The sequence below is a fragment of the Ornithorhynchus anatinus genome, chromosome X1, assembly GCF_004115215.2.
Source record: "Ornithorhynchus anatinus isolate Pmale09 chromosome X1, mOrnAna1.pri.v4, whole genome shotgun sequence".
NCBI lineage: Eukaryota > Metazoa > Chordata > Mammalia > Monotremata > Ornithorhynchidae > Ornithorhynchus > Ornithorhynchus anatinus.
In genome coordinates, this window is record NC_041749.1 from 29,172,589 (window position 1) to 29,199,344 (window position 26,756).

Sequence of the window (26,756 nt, forward strand, 5' to 3'; positions counted from 1 at the left end):
GGTCACAAATACAGCCCCATATTTTCCTGTGGAACCTGGGGCTTGTTCTGCACTTTTCTGTAACGATTTGGGGTGGGGATGGAAGTGCACTGTGGCGGAGCAGCTAGAAACATGTCTTTCACTGAATTTTATTTCTGGGAAAAGGCTTTCTTTTGGTTCAGTGGAAAAAGCCCCGCTCTGGGGTTCAGGAGACTTGGGTTCTAGCCTTAATTTTGATTGTCAGGGCTATGTTGTCAGTGGTGAAAGTTTCTAACTGAAGAAACATTCATTCATTCAATCAGTGAATCGTATTTATTGAGTGCTTACTGTGTGCAGAGCACTGTATTAAGTGCATGGAAAAATACAATACAGGAATAAAGAGAGAATCTCTGCCCAGTTATAGCATTCCTTGAGGCAGACTGGTCCAACAGAAATCCTGAAAAATCACTGGCTAACCTAGGAAAGTGCTAGTCGAATTCTAGCACTACAGCGTAGCATGAGAATTGTATCTTGTCACTTTGGCCATAATACATTCTGCATACAAAAAACCTTTGCATCCATTTTACAGTGACCTGAACTTTGCCTGCCTACTTACTCTGTGCATTGCATGCCCCATTGGGCACCTGACAGGCAGAGGAGAGAGACAACACGTGAGTGTGTGTGTGTGAGTGTGTGTGAGACATACTGTGCAAAATGCGAACACTATAAATCCCTCGCACAGCTTCTTCCCTCGCACAGCTTCTTGGTCCCAAAGTCTCAGGACTAAGGTTCACCCATCATTCCCAATGCTTTTCTGTGGACAGAAAATTCTCCACTTTCACCTTTTCCACTTTTATTTTCCGGGTTCCAGAAGTGTTCTGATTACTCCCGTTTTGGTCAGATCTCTGACAGCAAACCTGAAGCCACTAACTAAAAATCTGTGCATTCCCCTTCCACACATCCCATGCCACCCCACCACTTCCCTGCCTGCTTTTCCCACCCGTCTCTGCCCATGTTCAACTAGGCAAGTGCAGCTGCTCAATGCTTCTCTTGGGGAAACTGAGAAGCTACTACAGTAGGCCGCCCCCTCCTCCTCGGCCTCTCACTTGAACCGAACCGATCTTACCACAATGGATGTCAGGTCCTCACTCTCAAAGCGACTAATGGCTTGGTCTAGAGATTTGTACATCGCAGCAGAAATGCGTTGGGTAATGAGCCTGTTCAGGTCAATTGACCTCCCTAGGAGCTGAAGGAAAGACAGAGGTTAAGTTTCAATAGGAAAGGAAGCCACTGCACTGTGCACACTGATCCAGCTCCGTTCTCAGAGCCAAAGCCTCAACCTAACAGCTGCCATCTCACTGCAATTCCTACTCAGCCTGACACACCCATAAAGATTTGCCGCAAACAACAGATTTCTTGGCCACGACCTACTTTTCCAATATTCCTTTTATCACATTTTCCAGAAAAATAACATCCAAGAGAAATAGAGGCTGATTTCAAGACAGGAAAAACTGACCCCAGAGCCTAATTTGGGGACCCCAGCATTAGCTATCAGATGATAACTGCCCTTTTATTACCCTGCTGGGGGGTGGAAGGGTGTTGTTTCCCCTGATCACTGTGGGCTCCTTACAGTGAACTAGCCCTGATTCTGGCTGTGTATCCTGAACGATAGTCTCTGGAATCTCATGGATCAAATTTCTGGGGAGCTGGAAATAGTTAAACCTTTTGTCTTTACTCTTATAGGAAACGGATTGTTTGCTAAAGGCATGATTATTTGCATTTGCCTTGTATTTCTCTTCTTCAAAAATGAATATTTTTCAGTTATTTGGAGTTAATTCCTTTCTCTTCCCCTTTGGAAAACCTGATCATCCAAAGGCCTGACTTTGCCATTCATATGTCTCTCTACCTTCTGTTTGGCAAAAGGCTAGCCTGGAAATGGACTGTAACTAACACCGAGGGGATGTAAGAACGGGAGGATTCTTGATGTGGCCCAGAATAGCACACCCAGATATGGGGCATATAATCTCCAGGAGCATCTCTAGCTCAAACTTTCCCTGAGAAATGTTGATCGTTTAAGGCCCTCTGGAACTTTTAGGAAAGTGAGAATATACTGTTTAAATAGAGACCTTAAATTTATCTTGGGTTTTTTGGGGGGTGTTTCACACCCCATAGGTTCTCGACTCATCTTACAAATTCAAACTGGCACTCAGGTTCAGCTCATGGATGATTTTGCTGCAGCTGACTCTGGGATGGACAGGGGAAGCTTCTCCTCAACAGGATGGCAAAAGTAGAATGTGGCTTAGGGCCAATGTTTTTCTTTTTATTGTTATGCCTCTATGAATAAAAACTGTGGTATTTGTTTAGCGCTTACTATGTGTCAAGCACTGTTCTAAGTGCTAGATGGGGAGCAGAGGGAAATACAAGCACATCAGGTTGGATACAGTCCCTGTCCCACATGGGGCTCACAGTCTTAATCCCCATTTTAGAGATGAGGTAACTGAGGCACAAAGAAGTGAAGAGACTTGTCCAAGGTCACACAACAGACAAGTGGCAGAGTCATAATTAGAACTCATGACCTTCGGACTCCCAGGCCCATGCTCTATCCACTAGGCCACGCAGCTTCTCTATGCAAGCCTAGGGTGCATAATCATACCACTTCCTGGAAACCCTTAACTCACATTAGCCCCGCCAGGCTAGTCTTGAGCTTCCAGGACTGAATGCTGCAGTGGTACCTTGAAAAGGCATTATCTGGTCCTGCGGCACTACTGATAACTCATCTTTCCAGAAGCTCAAAACTTCTGTGTTCCATCTCCCCCGCCCCCCCCTTCTCCATTGTGCTCCACTTGGGGACCAAAATCTAACTGCAATCCAGCCTCCCAATTATGGGAGGGCACAGTGGTAAAAAATAAATTTGGAATTTGATTTGGAATTAGGCTAGAATATGCGCAAGCTGGGAAGCGCATGCAATATTATGACAAAACTGTTTCAGAGATACAAAGGATGTTTTATATTCTGTCTCTGTGATCTCAGACTGGGGCCTTTTACAGATTTGGGGGATGCCTGTGTTGAGTAAGACATAGGGCGGTCTTCAAACTTCTGAGCTCCGCTCTGGCCTCCCTCAGAATTCCTCTGCCCCACTTACTCCCTTTTCTTCATAAGTGGGGCACTGTGGAGGGCAACTAAGTAGGTGGCTTTCTTTCATCATACCTGGACATGTCTCTGTTTCAGAAGTGTTTCATAGCGGTTGGATGGCGGATAGGGAATAATCACTCCATAATTTTTACACTCAGCTCGGAAACGTTTATCCAGAAGAACACTAGAAGATAAAAACACATGTCCAGTAAATTTCACCACTCCTGATTACCCCTTAACACCATGAAAGTTTGAATAATATATTTCCCAAATAAGACTCCATTTGGATTAATTTCTTTATATAAGGCACAGGTGGTGGAACGAATCTGCCTTACATCTCTCCCCCAAGATTCTAGAAAGACTATGGGCTCTCTATTCCTAGAGTCTTTTAAAATATTGTGCCCGAGTGGAAAGAGCATGAAAGTGGGAGTCAGGAGACCTGCATTTCAGCTCTGCTACTGACCTGCTGTGTGATCTTGAGCAAGTCACTTAACCACTCTGTGCTTCTGTTTCTTCAACAGTAAATTGAAAACACAGTACCTGGTCTCCCTGACCCTTAGATTTTGAACCCTTTGTGAGACAGGGACTTTGTCTGACCTGATTATCTTGTATCTGCTCCAACATTTAGCACAGCACATGGCACACTGTAAGCATTTAATAAATACCATTAAAAACATAATAGACAAATACTCTGTTGGGTTTTTTTACGGTATTTGTTAAGCACTTACTATGTGCCAGGAATTGTACTAAGTGCTAGGGTAGATACAACTTAATCAGGTTGGACACAGTCCATGTCCCACATGGGGCTCAAAATTTCTGTGATAGTGTACTCTCCCAAGAGCGAAGTATAGTGCTCTGCACACAGTAAGCGCTCAATAAATATGATCGATTGATCTAGACCGGATTACAAGTGTGGTGTTTTCTAACTTGAGGATGCTAGGATTCTGAGGATCTTCTTTCTCTATTTTACTATACTTTACTCCAGGATATGGGCAATCTAAAAGACAGATTATGTACCAAATCCAGATATACTACCTAACAGGAGCAAACCATTGAACTCACCCTTTAAGGCCAATCTAGCTGTGACTGAGGGTCTATTAATTGCTCAACTGTCCCTGAGAGATTGAGAAATATGGGAAGCACGATGATGGGGAAATGACATCCTGCTGGTGGGCTTTTAGATGTTATATTGGTTGTAACTTTAGAAGCAGCATGAAAGAGCATGGACCTGGGAGTCAGAGGATCTGGATTCTCATCCCAGCTTGGCCACTTCCCTCCTGTGAATCTTGGGCAAGTTACAACTTCTCTGTGCCGCTGTAAAATGGGGACAAAAATACATATTCTCCTTCCCTCTTAGACTGTGAGCTCCATCTAGGGCAGGGGCCGGGTCTGACCCGAAGATCCTGCACCTATTCCAGTGCTTAATATGGTGCCTTTTTTTAATATGCTATTTGTTAAGCGCTTACTATGTGCCAGGCACTATATTGAGTACTGGAGTAGATACAAGTTAATCAGAATGGACATAGTCTATGTCCCACATGGAGCTCATAGTCTTAATCACCATTTTACAGATAAGGAACTGAGGCAGAGAGAAATGAAGTGACTTACCTAAAGTCACAGAGCAAACATGTGGAGGAGCTGGGATTAGAACTCAGACCTTTCTGACTCCCAGGTCCATGCTTTATCCACTAGACACACTGCTTCTCAGTGTTTGGGACCGAGTGAGCACTTAACAGATTAATAACAATGAAATAATTAACTTTATCCAGTGAGATCTCATACCTGCCAGCCATTGCTTTGTAGTAGGCAAAGATCTGATCTGCCAGCTTGTACACAAACTGATCAAAACACAGGTTCACCTATTGGAGAACAAACAGGAAATGTTATTGGCAGCTGCCTTGGTTTCACAAAAGCAAGAACTTTTGCATTTGAAAACCAGTGATCTTTCAATGGGAACCCAGCAGTGAAGGCTCAAGTTCACATGCAGGAAACCAGACCCATGCCCTAAACACACCTGGCTTCTCAGATAGGCAAGCAGTAGAGCTCAAACAGCGGATGTGGTATGTACATTAGGGAGGAACAATTTTAGCAAAGCCGGTACATAACCAAAGCCCTTCAGGTCCCCTAATGCACCCTGGTGATCTGGAGTGAGCCAAAACCTCTAACCTGCGGAAAAGTGTACTTTTCTTTCAATTATTTATTTTCATATCCTGTTACTAATTATATATGAAGTTTGATACTAATCTTTCCATTTCCTTCTCTTTGGTCGTCCATTTCCTTCTCTTGATTTCACCATGCTTTGCTGTCTTCTTGCACCTCTGGATAAGTTTTTCTCTTAAACACTTAAGAGACTCCAAATTCTTCTAAAATGTTATCTTCTTATAATATACACTGAATCACCTAATCATTTCAAGAGCTCACAACCTTGTTGAGCTTATTATGCTCCATCCACTGGGAATAATGGTTCCCATCAGAAACAAGGGATCAAACTAGAAACTCTCCGATGGGAGGAGGAAATGATAGGGATAGTCCTTTTTGAAAGAAAGGGAGTGAGCTCTTTATGCACAACTAAAAGCAGGTAATGGAAATAAATGTGAAGGAAATAGGTTATACTTAGCTGTTTCCCCTTTCATTCTCTTCTAGCAAGATATAAGACTAGTCATATCAGGAAAGCTAAACTCTTCCCTGGAACTCTGATTTACCTTTAGTGGCTGAGCTGCCAAAGAGGAAGAGAATGAGTCCTGAAGCTTCCAACCCTTGGAGATCTATATTATACGTTTGTGGTTTGAGTTTGTTTTCCCCCACCAGACTGTAAGCTCCTTGTAGCATGAATCACATCTTCTAACTCTTTACTTTCACCCAAGCACTTAGTACAGAGCTCTGCATAAAGCAAATAGTTGATAAATACTCTGATGGATTGATTTTTCTTTTTTTTTTTCTGATAGCACACTGGAGCACACAATCAAAACCTAAACCTTGGGTTCCCCCAGTGTCAATCAATCAATCAACAGTATTTATTGGGTGCTTACTTTCTGCAGAGCACTGTACTAAGCACTCGGGAGAGTACAATATAACAGAATTGGTAGACGCATTCCCTACCTACAATGAGTTTACAGTCCAGAGACTAAGCAGCAAAGAAGCAACTCTCTGGAGTCACATTTTCAAAGTCCTTAATCCATCTTTTCCTTTCTACTTAGAACTAGAGCTTTCAACTGTCAGGCAGGTAAAACAAAGGAAAAGCTCAGGACTGACCTCAGCTTCAATCTCATCATACAGGAACTGCTTTTTAAACTTGGTCAGAGCATAATATGCACTGTCGTTGTAGAGATCCAAGGGGTACAGCACATACCTTAAGAAGACAAAAAAGGCCATTAGTTCAGAAAACTATCTCTCTGTTAGCTCACAAGGATTTAAACTCTTGGAAAAAAACAAAGGATAAATGATAGCTTTTGGCTAGAAGCAAAACACAAATGGAGGCACTCCATCCGTTTTGGTCCAAGGAGAAGTTATCATGTCCACAGTGAATAGAAAATGAGTGGGTCACTCCTCCTAGCAGTGCTAAGAAGCAAGCATTAACAATGTTATGATGCAAATTAAGTCACCATACAAATGAGCAAGAGCCTACAGGTCCGGAGCAGGGGAAAAGTAGGTCAGAGATAAGAGAATCTGGATGACAGACAAATGTCAGATTTAAGTAAAATGAAAAATTTGACCCCTAACACCAGTACTGGTCTTTTTAACCTACTGATGCTCCTCATTGTCCTCAGAAACATGATGACTATTTTGACAAACTTTCGAGAGCTGGCAAGACTTTTTAGTTGATTTGCAACGCTGAGCTAAGTGACCTTCTTAAGGTCACACAAACAATCCAAGGACAGAATCCAACAGTTATTTCTTCATTTTATTTTGGACATCTTTCCTGAACCCTTGGCCCGAGCTTTGCCTTAGAGGCTCGATAACCTCTCCTCCACTCTCCCAACCGAGAATACTTGGCTCAGATGGGCTTTATTGGCAGCGCTCACTCTTCTCCCAAACCTTCCCCGCTTCAGTGTTGGCCTAGATTCTTACTCCATCATGGAAGGTTCTTTGGTTTCCAAAATATGATCCGTTAGAATCCAGGGCATGGACATCTCTATGGGGAACTGGATCCGGCGGCCCATGGTCAACTCTAGGAAGAATTCTCGGAACCAGAGCTGGGACAGGTCACAGCACTGTTGCAGAGCTTCTGAAAGGACACAAGGGAGAAGGCAGAAACATCATGTGCTGGATGGATTGCTGCAGCCAAACTTATAGCAAAAACTAATGTTCCATTTGTGCTGGAGTGAGGCATCCTGAGTAGTTCCCACTTGGGGTTCTGGCTCCTTTGTTGCTCTTCCTAGTCCTCAGAGCAGCTGAAAATGTAGAAAATATTTACATGTTGAGGGAAAGTATTGAAGGAGAGCTCTTGAGGTCTTAGGCTAAAAGTGTGTGACAATAGGGAGCAATTTTCTACCGGATTGTCTCCCCTCAACCCTGCTTTTCTTCAAAATGCAAATATTCTATATGCACTTCCAGCAAATCTGAAAATAATACCAATAATAATAATAACTGGTATTTTTTAAGCACTTACTATATACCACACACTGTTTTGAGCACTGGAGTAATTACAAGCAAATTGGGGTGTACAAGGCCCCTGTCCCACATGGGGCTCACAGTCTTAATCCCCATTTCACAGATGAGGCAACTGAAGGCCCAGAGAAGTTAAATGATTTGTCCAAGGTCACACAGCAGACAAGTGGCAGAGTTGGATGAGAAGCCAGGTCCTTCTGATTCCCAGGCCCACGCTCTATCAGCTAGGTCATGCTGCTTCTCATTAGGTCATGCTGCTTCTCAAATAAGATGGACTTCTCAAAGGCCAAGACACTCAACTGGAAGCATCCTGACTTCTCACTCCTTTATATACTTATTTATTCCTGAAGCAGAACTGCCCCATACTCTTCTTTAACCTCATTCTGTGCAAGCTAGTCAGGCCTATCCTAAGAAAGCCTGAAATCAAAGATAACAAGCTGCAGGAGCCCAGCTGGAGCTGTTTATTCAATGGGACTCTATGTGCCGGCGTTATTCGGAGCCAAATATTCTTATTCATTCATTCATTCATTCAATCAATCGTATTTATTGAGCGCTTACCGTGTGCATCGCACTGTACTAAGCACTTGGAAAATACAATTCGGCCACAAATAGAGACAATCCTACCCAACAATGGGCTCACAGTCTAGAAGCGAGGAGACAGACGACAAAACAAAACTAGTAGACAGGCATAAGTAGCAGATGTTAAGTAATCTACTTCCATCTTGATCGATGTGGAGGTAGAACGGATATTGTTGGAGCAGCATGATTCATCCTTGATGTAGAGCTGTGCAATCAGCCCCTTAACCTGAAGACTTGTGCCACAAAACCATCTACCAAGTCTGGGAGAAAATACGTATGATAGACAAGAGCTCTTCCACATTTCTAGCTCTTAATAGACACATAGAACACCTCTGGGGACAGAGACACAGCTGGCCAAGTTTTGTTCTTCCCACCCCACATTTCAGAAATGGGAGTGGCACAGGCTTACCGCTTATGTTGAGCAAGTGAGTAAAGAAGAAGGATTGTTTGTGGAACTCCTCGATGGCGAGAACAATGGGCCCATCCAGGCTGCTCCTCAAAGTCTTCTTGGAGCCACTTTTGTCAGCAATGAGGGACTCTAGCATAGTCCTTACCATATAAAGCTTGAAAAGACAGAAATGACCAGGAGTAGGTAATGGGTATCAAAGAATTAAGGGAGAAATGCCTCTATTCCTGGAATGTCTATTGTGCTGGGGCCTGAAGATATGGACTTGATCTGGTGTGTGATACTTTCAGCAGATTCACTCACTGACAAAAATCTTCATCATCATCATTTTTTATTGAGTGCTTACCCGTGTAAGACAATCAGTGATTCAATAATAGGGTGGTGACCTTTACCCCTGAATGAAGCAGGTCTGGTGTCTTGTCCTATTCGATGGCCACTCCACCCCCACAGTTGGTGACCAGGTTAGCTCCACCCTTCACCGGCATCCTCGGCACTCCCTTATCCTGACCTCCAGAGCCCTCGGAGTAGTTGAATACGTACAGAACACTGCCTGCCTTGCAAATCTAAGCTGCTTTCCCTGTAGTTTCTCATGCTCCCTGCTCCTGTACTTCTAATTCCACTCTCCTCCCACAGCCCCATAGTCCTCAGCCCCATCCCTCCCAGCCAGGCTGGCCTGATGCCCACAACCACAGTGGTTTATTTCATTAAAGATCCACACCAGGAGAGTCTGATTATGGTTGCCGGGCTAGCGTGGTGAGCAGCATGAGTGTGGGAGGATGGCAGGGAAGGGAAGGAGGAGGGGGAAACTGGGGGTCACAGAAATGGAAAAGAAAGTTTTAAGGAGCCACAGGGAGAACAGAGTGGGCAAGGAAGGTGGGGAAGACGGGGGACAGGAGGGGATGGATGTCAGCAACGGATCACCTGCTAAACTTGCTTCATTTAAAAGTCAAAATACTATTTGCTTGGGAACATACGATAGGAACAGAAGACAGAGTCCCTCCGCTTAAAGAGCTTATACCACCTTGGGTTGTCCAGATGGATTTTAAAATCTGAGGACTTTCCCCCAGCAAAGAGGAAACAGATTAGTAATGCAACATAATAATAATTATGGTATTTATTAAGCACTTACTATGTGCCAAGCACTGTTCTAAGCACTGGGGTAGGTACAAGGTGATCAGGTTGTCCCATGTAGGGCCCACAGTCTTAATCCTCAATTTAGAGATGAGGTTACTGGGCACAGAGAAGTTAAGTGACTTGCCCAAAGTCACACAGTTGATAAGTGGTGGAGCTGGGATTAGAAACCACGACCTCTGACTCCCAAACCCGTGCTCTTTCCAATAAGCCTCCCTTCCCTCCCCTCACCACAACACTTGTGTATATTTGTATATATTATTTATTACTCTATTTTATTAATGACATTTACATTTGCTGTCCGTCTCCCCCTTTTAGACTGTGAGCCCATTGTTGGGCAGGGATTGTCTCTATCTGTTGCCGAATGGTACATTCCAAGCGCTTAGTACAGTGCTCTGCACGCAGTAAGTGCTCAATAAATACGACTGAATGAATGAATAAGCCACGGCAGGCACTGGTGAATTTAGGACCAGGAACTCCAAGCTTGGAACAGGGACGGCCCCTCTGGGGCTTTCCGAATGGAGGCAGATCCTCCGGTTTGAATCTGAGCTTTGGAGCTGGGCCAGAACCAGGTGAGCTTCAGGGAAGATGGGGCGGCGGGTTGGTGGTAAGAGAGGAGACGGACACTGGTGAATTCATGCTCCATTTCATAGAGTTCCTATTTGGGTCTCTGAGCAATTGTGCATTTTGAAATCTAATCCCAGCTAGGACACGGGCTCCCTCTTGTGGCTTTTTCCAAGTTACCAAAACCTGCCAATTTCCTGAGGTATGAAATAGTTAATATTGCTAATTTCCCACGAGGTTTAATTAGCAATTAGCTATTGTTTCTAAAGTGCTTTCAAGGCAAAAGGAGAAGTATTTCAGTGTTACTCTCTTTGTTCTCTGGAAAGGAGAAGGATTTCGGTGTTACTGTCTTTGTTCTCTGGATTGTCCCATCTATTAAGAAGGCGAGAAACATTTCCCATCAGATGTTAAATCACAGGGAAGGTCAGTGGACCATCATAGGTCAGTCATCCATCCCACATTTAAAACAGGGTACGTCTAAACCAGCCTAGGCTAATGACGGTTCATATTATTTATAAAGTCCCAAGAAAAGGAGGTTCTATAACCCTCTTTGGTAATCCATTCTACAGTTGAACATCTCTCGCCGCTATGACATTCTTCTTCATACTTTCTGTAGGCTTCTACATGCTTTCACTTGAGTAACAGCAGCATTTTGTTTTCATTCATTCATTCATTCAATCGTATTTATTGAGTGATTACTGTGTGTAGAGCACTGTACTACGAGCTTGGGAAAGTACGATAAGCAGACACACTCCCTGCCCACAAGGAGCTTACAGTCCACAGGGGGACATCGATACAAATAAGTAAATTACAGATATGTACCTAAGTGCTGTGGGGCTGGGAGGAGGGAAGAACAAAGGGAGAAAGTCAGGGTGATGCAGAAGGAAGTGGGAGAAGAGGAAAGGGAGGCAGCTAGTCTGGGAAAGGCCTCTTGCAGGAGATGTTTTCTATTGCATTATTATAAAAAAGTATCCTTCAACTCGTAAGAGAGGCAACGATGTGAATTACTGGAAGAATGTGAACGGGCACAATAAATACCCAAACGAATATAACCTGAGGTGTAATTTACAAACAGTATAATTTATAATATGATTATTTTAAAAGCTTTACTTCAAAAAACAAATTGGGCTCCAAGGGAGGCATTACAAATGCTAGCGTACTCTGATCCTAAAGACAAAAATGAAGGATCTGGTTGGCTGGGAGAGTGAGTGACAGTGCCCTGAGCCCCCATATGGCCAGGAGGGAAGGAGGCAGCTGGAATCCAAATTTATAGTGCTCGTGACTCCCTGGCCCTCGGGAACAGACCAGAGGGACTCTGGGGCTTGGCCTTGGGGTGAGCTCAGACAGAAGAACTGATGGCAAGAAGCAGCTGCAAGAAGCAACCAGCCTCCATTTGATCCCTCACTTTTTCGCTGAATAAGATCTAGTTTGTCACCCCTGCCCTTTCTCCTCCTCCCCTGATAAAGCAGATGTCATGGCCTGAGGCACACATGAGAAGACTCTGGGGGACAGAGCCACATACCTGGGTGCTAGAAGGTCCTACTGCTCGGCGAGGGACCTTGATATCAAATCCTCCTTTGGGGTCCTTCTCTCCTCTTAGGCAAGGATCGTTGGGGGGCTCTCGCCCCCCCTCCCAGTCGCAGATGGTCTTCCGAATTGCCTGCAGGACACTGGAATGGGGAAGGCCACAATCTTTAAGTGGAGAGAAGCATCCTATGCCGTTTGAGTGTCTGTCCGCATAACCGAAAATGCCCACGGCCAGGGCACAGAACAGGATGCGATGGTGTATGCATTTCATTACTTTCCAGAAACGTCTACTCTGACTCCTTTCTCCTCCTCCCTCCCCGAGCTGTCAGCCAAATTCATTTTCTGGATCTGACCTCTTTCCTTCCACTGATGGGACAGTTCACTTGCCTGATGAGAACATTCTTCTTCTTCCTCACTGCCTGTCTCAGGGGTTCCCTCAGGGTCACCTGTGCAAAGTCTTGCAGGGCTGCATATATCGTGTTCCTGATGGCTTGGTTAAAGACACTTTCCATCCGTCCCATTAACACCTGGAGGCCTTTTATCATGGCAATCACCTAAGAAAAGCAGAAAGAGACCCATAAACTCACACTCCCATCCACTTTGGGGACCATGACGCCATGCACCGCCAGGCCGACTTTGGGCCTGGCTCAGGAATCCCAAAGCTCTATCATCCAGCATAATTGGCTTTTCCACCCCATCCCCTGACTGCTCTGGTGACCTCATAGAAGACCCCAGAGGACAGTGGCAGGATTAGGTGGGCAATCCAGAGCCACCAACAGCCCTGACCTGAAAGAAGCCCTTCGCTGTGCTGCCTCGATATCATTTGATCGATGGTATTTATTGAGTGCTTATTTTGTGCAGAGCACTGTACTATGCACTTGGAAGAGTATGGTTCTACAGAGGTCAAACGGGAGACCTGCATGATGTCCTTAAAACCCCTCGCCTGTTAAACTGGGACAAGTACAATATCAAATCTGCCTTACATCAGCTGGCTAATGAATCTGATTTACTAGCCCTATTTAGAAGCAAGTGGAGTCTTTGAAATTAGGTTTGCTTCTTGCAGACATTTCCTACTCTGGGGGAAGGCTGAGTAAGGAGTAAATCGGACCAAGCAAGTACTGAGGGATTTCCCCAACACAGAGCCCAAGCATTGAGGTCTTCATGGGATTTTTCTCCCCTCTGTCCCAGCGTGGCTTGGTGGGAAGAGTGAGGGCTTGGGAGTCGGAGGTCGTGGGTTCTAATCCCAGCTCCGCCACCTGTCAGCTGTGACCGTAGGTAAATCACTTAACTTCTCTGTGCCTCAGTTATCTCATTTGTAAAATGGGGATTAAGACTGGGAGCCCCACTTGGGACAACCTGAGTACCCTGTATCTCTGCTGGCACTTAGAACAGTGCTTGGCATACAGTAGGCGCTTAACAAATACCATTATTATTGTATTCTTCCAGCTCCATGTTGCCAGTCCCCCTTTTCTGAGTACTGACTGCTGTCTTGAGGGATTAAGGTGGTCAGGGCCCAGATGTACACAGTATATATGTGTGTGGGGGTGTTTGTAGTATACACCAACGCATGCATGTGTGCAGGGCAATCCAAATGAAACATGGAAAGAACTGGGGGGAGAGAAAAGGTTAAAACTACCCTTGAGGGGCAAATAAAACAAATTCTGTGAGTCATTCTCACTAATGAGCTGGAAATGAGTCCCAATGAACCTAATTTGCTTTGAGCTCAGTCGGTTTGATATAAAGTGTCTCTCACACACCACATGGGGGCCACCGATAACTAAAAAGGCATGAACTCTGAAAGTGGCTCATATTTTCTAATCAAAGCAAATTGCCCATAGGAAAGAAGCCTCCAGCAGTTTGTGTTAATGGATAAATTCAGGCAGGCTGCCACTGAACACAAAGGCTGGAAGAGCATGGGGTTAATGTTATTTGTAGAAAAAACTCTGAGAGCCCTTGGGAGTGGGGAGTTATCTTGCTAACAAGCCACAGCCACAGGCTTTCCAGCCAAATGGGGCCATGGGCTTGCAAAGCCAATATCTCTAAGCACTCTGTTTCACAAGTAATTGTGGGTCTTTGGATTGTGCTTCTTTCCCTCTTGAGCAAAACTGTAAATTCTTCAAAGGGGAGACCAAAGGGGACTGTGTCTTTTTCTTCCTCTGTAACTCTTCACAGAGGACTACGGTGGTCTGCCCACAGTAAAATCTTGTTTGTCGTCAGGGTATTTTACTTTTCCAAAGCCCTTTTTAGTAGGAGGAGTAGCATTTATTACATGTTTACTGCAAATCACTTTCACATCAGTTACCTCATTTTATCCTCCAAGCATCCTGTGAGGCAGAGACAGGAACAATTATTAGCATTTTATTCGAGGAAACTGAGGTCCAGAGAGGTTAGGTGACTGACTCAGGTCACACTGCAGAACTAGCTTCGACTAGAACCCAGATCCGCTGACTCCCAGCATCATGCTCTTTGTGTGTTAGAAATACTCTGACTGCCTCGGAAAAAGCTTTGCTTTAGAAAGAAGCTCTTTTGGGCAGAGATTATGCTGAGTGGATGATTTGGAGGGGCACCTAGCATGGTATGGGCAATCAATAGATAGCCTGCTGATTGATAACAAAATGGCAGTCCAGGTGCCAGCTGACCAAATCATTTTCCACAGGATGTCAGAAACATTAGAAATCATCTGCAGAATGGTATTTATACTGGTCACCTGAAGGAAAGAGGGGTAAGGGATAGAGTTGGTTCCATAGCAGGGTTCATTTAGGTAACTCAGTGGTTTCATTTGAGGAAAGATTCTTCTGATTCCCTGGTGTGTCAGTCCCAGAACACACTGCTCTCAGGAGATGACTTTTCATTCCCCTCCTATATTAGCCACAACCTGCACTGAACGAGGGGGGGAGGGGGGGCAGGGACCACACTCACCTCCACAAAAGCAAACTTCTCCTCGCTGGTGTAGTTGTAGCGAGTGGCTCTCTCGTACTCCTCTGCGGTGCCTGGACAGTCCTTGTTGCAGAACTTGTCAGTGGGATGTACCAGCTTCCAAGAGTACTGTAAGGGGGGGTTGAGAGGAAGAGAGAGGTTGAACAGAAGTGACCACCAGAACCCCCAAAAGAGGGCAGAGAGAGCCTGACTTTTTCCTGGCCTGTACTCACCACCTCCATGACATGGGCACTCCACTTGGATAGCAGTTGTAGCCCCCGCAGGGCCAGGTCGAAGAGCTCCCGATACTCTTCGTCAGATTTCTGGCTGTCCAGCCCTGAGCCCGTCACCACCTGGAGAACATCCCCCGACAAGCCAATCAGGGCCACAGGGCAACCTTTCTCCGGTCTGTCCCGGAGTCGATAAAGAACAAGACTCTTCCTTAATTTCCATTTAAATCCCATTATGGGGCCCTGTGCACCCCAGGAGCTCAGGGCATTTTGGGTCACTCACTCCCTAAACTGATTTTTTTTTTTTTGGTATTCGTTAAGTACTTACGATGTGCCAGGCATTGTACTAAGCACTGGGGTAGATGCAAGCTCATCAGGTTGGACACAGTCCCCGTCCCAAGTGGGGCTCACAGTCTTAATCCCCATTTTACAAATGAAGTAACTGAGGCACAGAGAAGTTAAATGACCTGCCCAAACCAAGTGGCGGAGCTGGGATTAGAACCCAGGTCCTGACTCCCAGGTCTGTGCTCTATTCTCTTGGGCCACTTTGCTTCTCTATTTAACTTTTATTTCAGTGGTTTTATGATCTCAAAAAAGGCCACAAATAGGAACCGAGTCAACAATTTCATAGAATTTTTGGGTCTCAAACCTATCAAGAAATCTTAAAAGCTTCTAGAGAAATTTTTCCTTTTGACCAAGGTTTAAATTCCTGGGAAGGATAGCATCATTTCCTTCCTCATTCCAGACGGTGGCCAGACCGGGAGGCCTCCCTCTACTCATAACTACCTCACTAGGAAATTATGGAACTTGTATCTCCTGGCAATCAAAGCACAGATATCTTCTCTATATGGATTTTAAAAATGGCATTTGCTAAGTGCTTACTGTGTACCAAGCACTGTACTAAGCACTGGGGTAGATACAACTTAATGGGCACAGTCCCTGTCCCACAGGAGGGTTACGGTTTAAGTAACAGGGAGATCAGGTATTGAACACCCAGTCTGTCAAAGGAGGCAATGGAGGTATGGAAAAGTTAAGTGACTTGTCCAAAGCCACACAGCATGAAAGTGAAAGAGCTGGTATTAGCACCTAAGTCCTCTGTCAGGCCCACGCTCTTTCCACTAGGCTACACTGCTTCTTATTTGTGTCATATTCTATCACACATATCTCTGCTCTGTGCCTCTGTCTCTCTATTCTCTCCATTTTTCAGAGACAGCGGCAGCCTGTTGACTACTTCATGCCCTCCTTGCTCCATCTCATTAGCCTCTGCCCCGATCTCACCTCACTGTTGCTGTACCGCGCGAGTTCAGAGATGAAGCGGATGTGGTCATCTCGGATCTGCACCATCTGCTCGCAGATGTTGTACTGGGGGCTGATGGAGCTCTGGGTGCAGGTCCACCTGGGCAGAAAGGCAGGGGGGTTGAGCAGACGGGGTGTAGTGGCGTCATATGGGAGGGCCAGCGACCTTCGGCTCTGCAGCTGCTCCTTCCACCATTCTGCCACATTGGCAACCTCGGACTGTTGGACAATTATCCACGGGGCCTGTGCCCTGTAGCCTTACCCGCCTGAGGGATTGTTAAGATGATCAAACTGGGATGTGTGGCTCTGATAGATCATCTATCCCTCGATGTTGGCAAGGAAGAATCATTCTTTCCCCTTTTGCTTCTAAGGGACTCTGGGAGAGACGATTCCTGGGTCCTGAGCTTCCCTGCAGCCTGGCCCATCCTCCTAAAGGGATCGAGCCCACGCCTCCGAGCGGCTATGGCTCCTTTACTTACCAGGTGGGCAGGAGGCGGGAGAGGAATGGCCAGCTCCCTCCACAGCCACTCTCCAGGTTGAAAACAGCTCAGCTTCTGGTGTTGGGATGAAGGTAATGCATGCCTTCCATCCCCAACCCCATTCTGGAGACACGTCTTTATTTTGGCTGGAGCAGTGAGGCCAGAGAGGGAGAGGCTGGTTCCTGGCTGTTCCGGCATCCAACGTCAACGTGGAAGGGGAGCACAGCTCAGTGTCAGACACCACACCGACAGGACGTCACTGACAGGTTCTGGAAAGCCTCTTGAGATGAGAACACAACTCTTCCCGCTTTCTCAACTCCCAGGAGGGCAGGAGAGAGCCTAACCTGATTATGAGATTCAGCCAATAGCTGGGGCTAGAGTTCCCACTCCTGACTCTGAGTCTGTGCCTCCACCAGGCACGGGCATTATTCCCAGCTGATATGTTCCACTGAAATTCCTGTCTTTGCCTGGATTCCGCAATTCCAGAGTTGCAGCAGTGTAGGTGCGATGATCCAATAGGAAAGCACACCTATTGGCAAGCCTGCCCAGGACCCATTATGTCTCCAGCTCCCCTGACTGATAGGAGACCATTTAGGCTTCCTTCCCTCCCTTCCTCCCACACTTTTCCTTCCCACCTGGCTTTGGGGTCCCTCGGGTAGACCCCATAGTCAAGGCAGGTTAGTGGGGAGGGTGCTGAGGGAAAGGCAGAGCTATCAGAACCTATGGGTATCAGCTGTCAATTGTGCACACTCCCAGGCCTGGGATAACCATAGCTATGAAGCCCTATTTCATTACAGTAAAATAAAAACTTTGCCTTGAACAGAACTTCTTACTCACCATAATGACTTCACGTCACTGATCTCAATTAATCTTCCTAACATCCCTGAGAAGTAGGGAGAGCTAAATATTATTATTCCCACTTTCCAGCTGAGGAAAATGAGGCCCAGAGAGATGGAGTGACTTGCTTTAGGTCACAAGGCAGGCTGGTGGCAGAGCTAGGACAAGAAGCCAGGTCTCTTGATTTCCAGACTCTTTTTAGAAGATTGTATTGTCTGACCTTGAAAGCAGGACAGGGGCCGCGAGGTAGTAAGCAGGAGGGGGACTCCACTCTGCTTCTCTTTCATTTCTTTCCGAACGACATAGCTCTGTGTTTGTTCTAGACATGACCTGCCTGCGGGTCAGAGGCAAGTCACCAAGCTTCTGCCTGGAGATAGGGGTGATCCTATTTTGACATTCTCAGCTCAGCATATGAGGATGAGCGACCATCTCACAAAACCTCAATGCACAGTGACATTGTTCAGTGGGCAGTTTTAGCTTTAGCTTTTAGTTTTAGCTAAGGTGAGACTGAATTCCTCATCGTATTAACCCCTTTGCTAAGCAAAACTGAGTAGTATCCCAGCAAAAGCCAGCTGTGAGGTCCGAGATGCCCTATTCGGGCTTCCCCGGACAGCCAGAGCTCAGCTCTTAGCAGTACTGACAACTGTGCAACGCAGTGCAGAACAGGTGATTGTTTTATGAGGTGAACTAAGCTGAGAACTTCAAATCCATTTCAAATGTACTATCATTTAGACTGCATTGAGGCATAACAGCTTCCAAGAAGGGAACAGGAGAAACAGACCTAATCTTTCTACACTGAGAACATTTTCAATCAAACTCCAACAGGCCAACAATGGGAAACGCCTATTCTCTAAAGAAATTGTTGTGGAAAAGCACTCTGTTTTAGGCTCTTTCTCTTAAACCACTTTCCCAAACTCAGGGACAGAGGGTGTTTCGCAGGCATAAGCGGTGCTATGGTCATGCTCTGAGCAATTTTGTATCCTAGAAGCAAAGAGTGGATAAAAAAATGCCCAGAGCATACTCACATGCACGCCTGCCCACACACTCACATGCACACAAATGGGGACATATGCATGTAAGTGTGAAATGGCTTCACATGCATATGCCCCCAAGCCTCTGGAATCACATGTTCTCACTTACGAGACAAGATCACTCATAGTAGCCTCTGCACAACCTTACCTGCTCAACCTTTCACGTGGGTGTCAGGTAGATAAACTCACACCCATTCATGAATGCACAAAGACACAAACAGACCCACCCGCACACACACACGCACACAAACACACACACACACATCATGCCCCCTGCCCTGGTCAGGACACACAGAAGCCAAGAGACATTACGGCAGGCACTCACTTGGATTTGTTCTCCTCATAGTGAGCACTGGTCTTAATGTATCTGGCCAGTTCTATCTGCATATCGCCGAATAAAGGGACCACCTGCAGCTGCTGCAAAAAAAAAACACATTAATCAGATACCAGCTACAAAGCCCTGGAACTGTTCTTTGTCCATCGATAACTGAGGGGCAGCCTATAACTCTGGGATACAAGGGCATTTTGAGCCTTTGTGGAGGGTTCTCAGGCCTAGAGGAATTCTCCTGGTTGCAGTTCCTTGTGTGGATTCAACTCTCCCAAATAAATAGGTTCCTTCCAACATGTCATGTTTGTGACTGTATGCATGAGGGATTCCCTTCTCTGGAGATGAAGCTGAATTCCATTTGAAACTTTGGGAGAGATTAGACACACCTACCCCTTTTTTCACTGGGACATGTTGGTTTGGGGGGCGCTCAGTGGGACGGAGAGACCATTTGATTTGTACTGAATTAAGGATGGAAAGTCTTGGAGCAGCTGTTTTCACCAGGATCTCGCACTCTTACTCCACCTTAGAAAAGAAGTGAGCAGGCAACAAGGAGAGCTGTGGTAGGAACAACGTGGAAAAACGACTGATTGATTGATAAGTCATCCGCTTGGTGAAAACATTACCAGGTTCAATATCCTGGACAACAATAAGTTCAGCCTTGTCAATGGATTTCTAAAGAGTTTGAGAGAAGAGACTCCTATTATTATTATTATTGTTATCATTATAATTAGTGTATTTGTTAAACACTTAGTATGTGTCAAGTACTGTTCTAAGCACTGGGGCAGATAAAAGTTAAGTCATACACAGACCCTGTCCTGCATGTAGCTTACGCGTTAAGTAGGAGGAGAACAGGCATTGAATCCCCATTTTACCGATGAGGAAATTGAGGAACGGATAAGTTAAGTGACTTGCCCAAGTCACACACCAGGCAACTGGAAGAGTCAGATTAGAACCCAGTTGATTCCTAGGCTTGAGCTCTCTCCACTAAGCTGTGTTGCTCCTCTAATAGAGGTTCACTTGCCAAAACCCCAGAGTCTGACTATCTTTATAGCTAACATTAGCTTTTACAGTTATAGAAAGGGACCTAGGAATCTGAGGTCTCCAAAGAACCTCAATGAATCAAGAGGTTCCTGATTTTTTGAACTGTAGTTTGCCATGGCAGGGAATGTTTCTGCTAATTCTGTTGTATTATACTCTCCCAAGTGTTTAGTACAGTTCTCTGCAAATAGTAAGCGCTCAATAAATATGACTGATTAAAGAGGTTAGAGCTCAGGTGTCTCTGGCAGGGACCCAGTAGTGAGGTCCCTGAAGCCTCTCCCCTGGGACCAGCCTAACCAGAAGACCATGCAGAATTCACTAATTTCGGCAACAGATTTCTAATTTCTGCTTCGCTCTTGGTTTATTAGTAAGGTAAAGATTTTAGGGTTATACCCACAATCTTATTTCTAGCACCTTAAATCATATTTTCAGTTAAGGTTCAACCCGAAAAAAATGTAAATTTAAAAAATCTTATTATTTATCTTAACATCTCACTACCAAAATGGGCTTACAAATTAATTCTCGTTTTGCCACAGTGAACAAGTCAGTTTAGTTCATTTATGTGATGAACTGTCAAGACTCCACTGTTGTCATTACAATCAAAATGTATTTTGTAATGATGCTTCTGGATAATTTGCTCATTTTAAATGGCTATGACCCCTATTCTCCACTCTATAAAGAGCCTAGGATTTCCTTGGGCCACTGGACCTTATTTATCTCTTGTGCAAGGTAACTCTTCTTGCTGCAATACAGAGCCTTGACTTAAAATCCAAGATTTGGACTGATGCTTACACCTGCTACCTTAAATTAGTGGATAGAGCATTGGTCTAGTCATCAGAAGGACCTGGGTTCTAATCCACATGGGTCTCAAAGTGTTAATCCCAGTTTACAAATGAGGTAATTGAGGCACAAATAAAGTGACTTGACCAAAGTCACACAGTAAATAAGTGGAAGAGCTGGGATTATTACAATTATTCTAAGAATCATTCCTAGAATAAAAATAAAAATGGCATTTGTTGAGTGCTTATTATGTGCCAAGCACTCTTCTAAGTACTGGGGTAGATACAAATTAATCAGTTTGGATACAGTCCCGGTCCCATGTAGGTTCACATTCTTAATTCCCATTTTACAGATGAGGTAACTGAGGTCCAGAGAAGATGACTTGCCCAAGGTCACACAACAGACATGGGGCAGAGCAAGGACTAGAAACCAGGTCCTTCTGACTCCCAGGCCCGTGCTCTGCCCAGTATGCCATGCTGCTTCTCTTGAAAGGTAAATCACATCCAGTTCAGCACCAGCTGAATTCTAATCTGATTAGATTAGATCATGGTGTTATGGCCCCCAGCCCTGAAACATCAGGGAGGAAGGGCATCCCAACCATCTCCAAACATGATGATGCTCCACTTTGGTCCAGCCTAAACCTGTCCTATGGGGAGGAGTAGGTCTGAACTAACGTTGAAATTTTACACATAAAATCATTTCACCAGATTCTGGGATCAACATTTAAGGAATTCAATTTCCCTGAGCACTTGCACTGAGCTTTTGAGGTATAAAATGAAATCAGTGAGTCACTGGACTGGGTACTGATGAGAGTTGTGGCATCTCCTGTCTCAAGCAGTTTAAAGAATAGTAGAGACACCCATCTGTCTGGGGTGGTTTAAGTGCAGTCCTGCCTGGAGGCAGAGGCTGAACCTTAATCGCTTCCGAGCCTCCCCGGAGCTCTGTGATTCCAGGCCTCAAAATCAATGTGAACTTTCAGTCTGGTTTATCTTCTTCCTAAATGAGTATTTTAAGTCATTATGACAAAGAGAGAAGGAGAAATGAAAGACCAACTAAATTACAGTCTGGGGATTGTAAACCTCTAACTTGAACACATCAGAATCCTCAGCAGACTTTCATAGTGGATTTTGTTAAAAATGACACAACCAAAATAACTCGGCTTTCTCCAGCTCTTCCCATGGGCTAAAAGTAGCTCCAGCCTAAGCATCTGTGCTCCTCTCTTAACCTTTGTTCTTGGGCTGTCCAGACACATGAAAGTCCCTTTGCATACCTTTACATTTTACCTTCTTAAAGGAAGAAAATAAATAGTTACTTTTCCCAACAGGGGAAAACCAATCACTGGCATCAGTCGCTTACCTTAAAGAACTTGTCAATTTTGCTAAGGTTGATCCTCTTCTTCGCATCCAGTTTGTAAATGTTACTGACATTACCATCCATCAGATAGAGGCCAAAGCCCATCACCTAGAATGAGAAGCAGATGACCTGAGAGTCTGGGACCATGCAGCGGTATGTTTGGTTCACAGGTGTCTGAATCACAACTCTTGTCACCAAAGACAAAATTAAATCAGTTCTGAATCCACCTTGCTCGTTCAACTTTCAGACATTCCTAACTATAGGAAAGGTAGAAGAGGCCAAATTTAAGAAATATTGATTTTGCATCCACAAAATAACTTTGAGCATATGTCTACATCTGGATTTCTAATGGACTCTTTTAGGTTACATTCTAGAAGGGCTTTTTGCAAATGCTCTGAGCAGGACAATGGGTTCATTCTAGGCCTTTCTGACCCCCCCCCCCATTTCCATGATGTGGCTGTATAAAAGTCACTGCAAACACATAAATTTAATTCTGTTCTTCCACGATGAAATGCCTTCCACAGAGCTTTCCTGAAACCCCAGTGCTTTTTCAGTGAACTGCTTTGGTAAACTGAAAGGGAAAATGACAAAGAGAAAATCCTCGGGATGCTGTTGGTGCAGAGATACTAAAACCTCTTTGGGTTTGAGTGTATTTCGGGACTACCAAATGCCAAACCCTTCCTCGTCGGGAATTGCAGCATCTTGAGAAACCCAAGGCGCAGCCTGCGGCGGTGCCCACATATGTGGGCATCATTCTTTTTTCTGAAATGGTGGGTGGCACCATCTGGTGGTTCAGCTATGTAGTAAACCAATGTTACCTCAGGAAAATCTTGGCAATGATATTATCCCTTAGGAAGCGAATAAAAAAGTGATAAAATGCATAGGGAAATTTAGAATGTAAGAAAAGAAAATGCCTAGAGAATAAAGGGAGGGGAGAGGGGAAGTGGCAGAGAAGACATGATGGAGGTAACACCATCAGCATCACCAATGGTATTTATTGAGCACTAACTCTGTGTAGTGCTCTGTACTAAGTGCTTGAAAGAGTACAATAAAACCGAGTTGGCAGACATGGTCCCTGCCCACATGAGCTTACAGTCTAGAGGAGGGGGCAGATATTACAATATTTTAATGGAGGATTTGAGTTTGGGTCCTCAGCACTGGCGCGATGAGACTGTACAATACCATGGCATGAGAATACGACACGGCAAGGATAAAAGAGGTTGAAGTAATTGGATTGATCTTCTTTGGTCTTTCCAGGTGTTTGGCCCCGAGCCAATCTCATTATGTGAAAAGTTCCCAGAGAGCGAGAAAGGAATGGGACGAGAACTGCGTGTACAAATTAGAAGACACATAGAAAGAATGGAAGTTTTCCCTTTTCCAGAATTTAGGAACAGGCCACTGGACTTAATAGTGAGAAAAGAGTAAGCAAGAACAGGCCTTCCCTATTCATGTTGGGTCCTCTTGGGTGGGGAATGTGTTCCTGACAAATGCCAAGTTGCATCCTCTGCAGCCATGCACGTTCATTCTTTGGGTACCAGTAAAAGCCTGTGTGCACCTTCTGGGACCACGGGACTTGTGGAACCCACTTTTTTTGTTTTTAAATGGCACTGGTTAAACACTTACTATGTGCCAAGCACTATGACGAACAGCATGGCCTAGTGGAAAGAGCAAGGGCCTGGGAGTCAGAGGACCTGGGATTGAATCCTGGCTCTGCCAAATCCTTGCTGTGTGGCACTGGGCAAGGCATTTAACTTCTTTGTGACTCAGTTTCCTTGACTTTAAAATGGGGATTAAATGCCTGTCTCCCTCCTACTTAAACTGTGAGACTCATATGGGATGGGGACTGATAAATTTGGACCTACCCCCACGTTTGACACATAACAAGCAATAAAAAGAAAAAAAAAGAAAAAAAGCACTGTACTAAGCACTACGGTCGAAACAAGATAATCAGGTTGGACACAGTCCCTTGTCCCACATGGAGTTCACAGTCTAAGTCAGAGGGAGGAGGACTCCATCCCCATTTTACAGATGAAGTAACTGAGGCACAGAGAAGTTAAGTGACTTTCCCAAGGTCACAGGACAAGTGGCGGAGCTGGGATAAGAACCCAGATCCTGTGACTTCCGGGCCTCCATCTTTCTGTAAGGTCCCACTTTTTCCTGCTTTCCCTTCATGACACTGGTCTGGGATCCATGAAGCTCTACCCAAAGGGGCCAGGGAACAAGTGACAGGTTCATTCCAGGTGGACCCCTAAATCCTTGGGTCTAACCCAGGCTGCTCCAGACTCCTTAATTTCAGCCTCAGCTCACACAGGACTCTCCCAGTGAGTGAGAGAGGGTGTGAGGAGTTACCTTGAGAAGCATGTGTTTCTCACTGGGGGTCAGGTACATCTTATTCTCGTAGTAATCCACACAGATGTTGACGATGTCCGCCAGCAGCTCCTCGTACCCTGGGATCACCTCCAACTGCTGGTGAAGACACTGAAAAGACCAGTCCCATCACCCCATGTTAAAACTAGAATCACTGCTATGGCTCTCCACACTCAGCATCCTAACACATGACACACACTCTCCATTTAATTACAGAGGACTGCCGTGGAAATATGTTGGCTGCTACATCTTGCCCAGGAGTGCAGAATAGTTTCTGTCCAGAAGAGGATGGGTGATTTTGAATCACTCCTGAAGCAGTTAGAAAGAGTCCATGGAAACGCTAATCTTCCTGCTTTTCTCAGGATGATGGACTGAATGCACACAGCAAGCAAATGGCAGTCAGGATTAGACCCAAGCCCATCTGGTACAGGGCAGTGGAGCCTGAAAATTTCAATGAAAAAACACCAATTCCTGGTTTTGGTTTTTAAGCTTGGATGCTTTCTCACCCATCTCCCCCTTCTGGATTGCTGACTGGAAGCACAGATCATTTGATAGCCAAAGTGACAATGGGAGTAGGTGAGGAGGCACTGGATAGATAGGTGTCCGTGCTTAGAAGAAGTGGGGCAGGGAGAGTTAAGCACGGTTGCATGGGACTAGGTACAGGGAATTGGCTGATACTACCTCAGCTGAATATAACCTGGATAAAGCAAGAGACTTTGGGGGGGGGGGCAATTATTCATCTTTAAAGATAAATTTCTTCTGGTTTCCCTCAGCAAAAGACTGCTAATGAAGATCGGAGCTAAGGAGAGATAGCATCAGTGATTCAATGAATGAACGGGTTAATATCCTCCAATTCTCCCTGCCTGGAGAGGAATGAGGAGGAATAGGAGAAAGAAAAATAACATGCAGGTCCTACCTGGGTGATTCGGTTATGGTTTGCCAGAAACATGGAGAGATTCTGAGATTCCTGGATAGACTGGGGGTCGGCCATCTTTCTCAGAAACTGGGCTGCTCTGAAACACAGGCAATCGCCTCAGGAGTTGCTCTGATTAGCTTAATTCTATGGCTTAACTCTACTAGCTAAACTCTTTTTCTTTACCCCTTGTACATGTATTGGATAGTCCTGCAGGTCTCTGGGAACTTTCCTTTCATGCAAGCAAAGGAGATGTGTAAAGGTTCTAATCTCTGGAGAAACAAGAATTCATGCGGAACCGTTTCCTTCCCACACAACTGAATTGCTGCTATAATCACATACTGTAGGCTTCTCTAAAAAAGGATTCGACAAAAGTTACTTGTGCCCTTCGCATACCCTGCTTCTCTGCCATAACCTAGAATACTGGATCTGGGCCAGTGAAGGTAGGTGGATGAAAATATAAAAAGTCAAGAAATGACACCCTTGGGGCTGCAAAATAACACCTTTACTAGCAAACCGCCCCCGAATTGAGAAGAGTCTATTCAAACATCACACATTTTTTTCAAGCTCTGGTCGTCCCACTCTAAGTCCTTCATCATTTCTCCACAGCAAAAACAAGCAGAGATTTAATGCTGGAGAGTGAGGGGGGCAAAAAGAATAGTAAGAGGATCTAAAAGGGAGAGAAGACTGGCTTATTCTGCTCACCCGTGGGTCATTATTGGGACCACAACTTTGCAGCTATGATCTTCACTTGGAATCTCTGATGTTCTAGGGATCTTAACCTCAAGACTGAGAATTTCCACCTTCCGTAACAATGGATCATAACAGGGACAAATGCACCTTTTTTAATGGTATTTGCTAAGTGCTTATTATGTTCCGGGTACTGTACTAAGCACTGGGGTAGATACAAAATAATCAGGTTGGACACAGTCCATGGCCCAAGTGAGGGTCACAGTCTTAATCCCCATTTTGGAGATGAGGTAACTGAGGCAGGCCCATGATTTTTCTACTAGGCCACCTGTGTTCCTTTTATTCTCTTTCAGTCTCCCATCTATACCTCTTAGGGAAAATGCTGATCTAGATTGATAATAATAATAATGATAATGGTGGTATTTGTTAAGTGCTTACTATGTGTCAAGCAGTGTTCTAAGCACTGGGATAGATACAAGGTAATCAGGTTGTCCCACGTGGGGTTCACAGTCTTAATCCCCATTTTACAGATGAGGGAACTGAGGCAGAGAGAAGTGAAGTGACTTGCCCAAGGTCACACAACAGTCAAGTGG

At 45.0% G+C, this 26,756-nt stretch overlaps 1 protein-coding gene across 2 annotated transcripts in view; it reads right to left on the reverse strand.

Moving 5' to 3' along the window:
* Nucleotides 1–26,756, reverse strand: part of CYFIP2 (cytoplasmic FMR1 interacting protein 2) — a 95,109-nt gene that overhangs the window by 44,994 nt on the left and 23,359 nt on the right. Inside the window, exons 7-21 of one of the 2 annotated variants that reach the window (XM_029052157.2) lie at nucleotides 25,477–25,573; nucleotides 24,543–24,671; nucleotides 22,197–22,301; nucleotides 19,020–19,108; nucleotides 16,330–16,447; nucleotides 15,055–15,174; nucleotides 14,825–14,950; nucleotides 12,293–12,459; nucleotides 11,901–12,048; nucleotides 8,687–8,840; nucleotides 7,159–7,315; nucleotides 6,343–6,439; nucleotides 4,873–4,949; nucleotides 3,166–3,274; nucleotides 1,085–1,204 (exon numbers count right to left, since the gene is read on the reverse strand). In XM_029052157.2, the coding sequence (XP_028907990.1) occupies nucleotides 1,085–1,204; nucleotides 3,166–3,274; nucleotides 4,873–4,949; nucleotides 6,343–6,439; nucleotides 7,159–7,315; nucleotides 8,687–8,840; nucleotides 11,901–12,048; nucleotides 12,293–12,459; nucleotides 14,825–14,950; nucleotides 15,055–15,174; nucleotides 16,330–16,447; nucleotides 19,020–19,108; nucleotides 22,197–22,301; nucleotides 24,543–24,671; nucleotides 25,477–25,573 (1,813 nt within the window). Of the gene's footprint in view, nucleotides 1–1,084; nucleotides 1,205–3,165; nucleotides 3,275–4,872; nucleotides 4,950–6,342; nucleotides 6,440–7,158; nucleotides 7,316–8,686; nucleotides 8,841–11,900; nucleotides 12,049–12,292; nucleotides 12,460–14,824; nucleotides 14,951–15,054; nucleotides 15,175–16,329; nucleotides 16,448–19,019; nucleotides 19,112–22,196; nucleotides 22,302–24,542; nucleotides 24,672–25,476; nucleotides 25,574–26,756 lie in introns of both variants that reach the window. The other variant, XM_029052156.2, reaches the window with a different exon arrangement.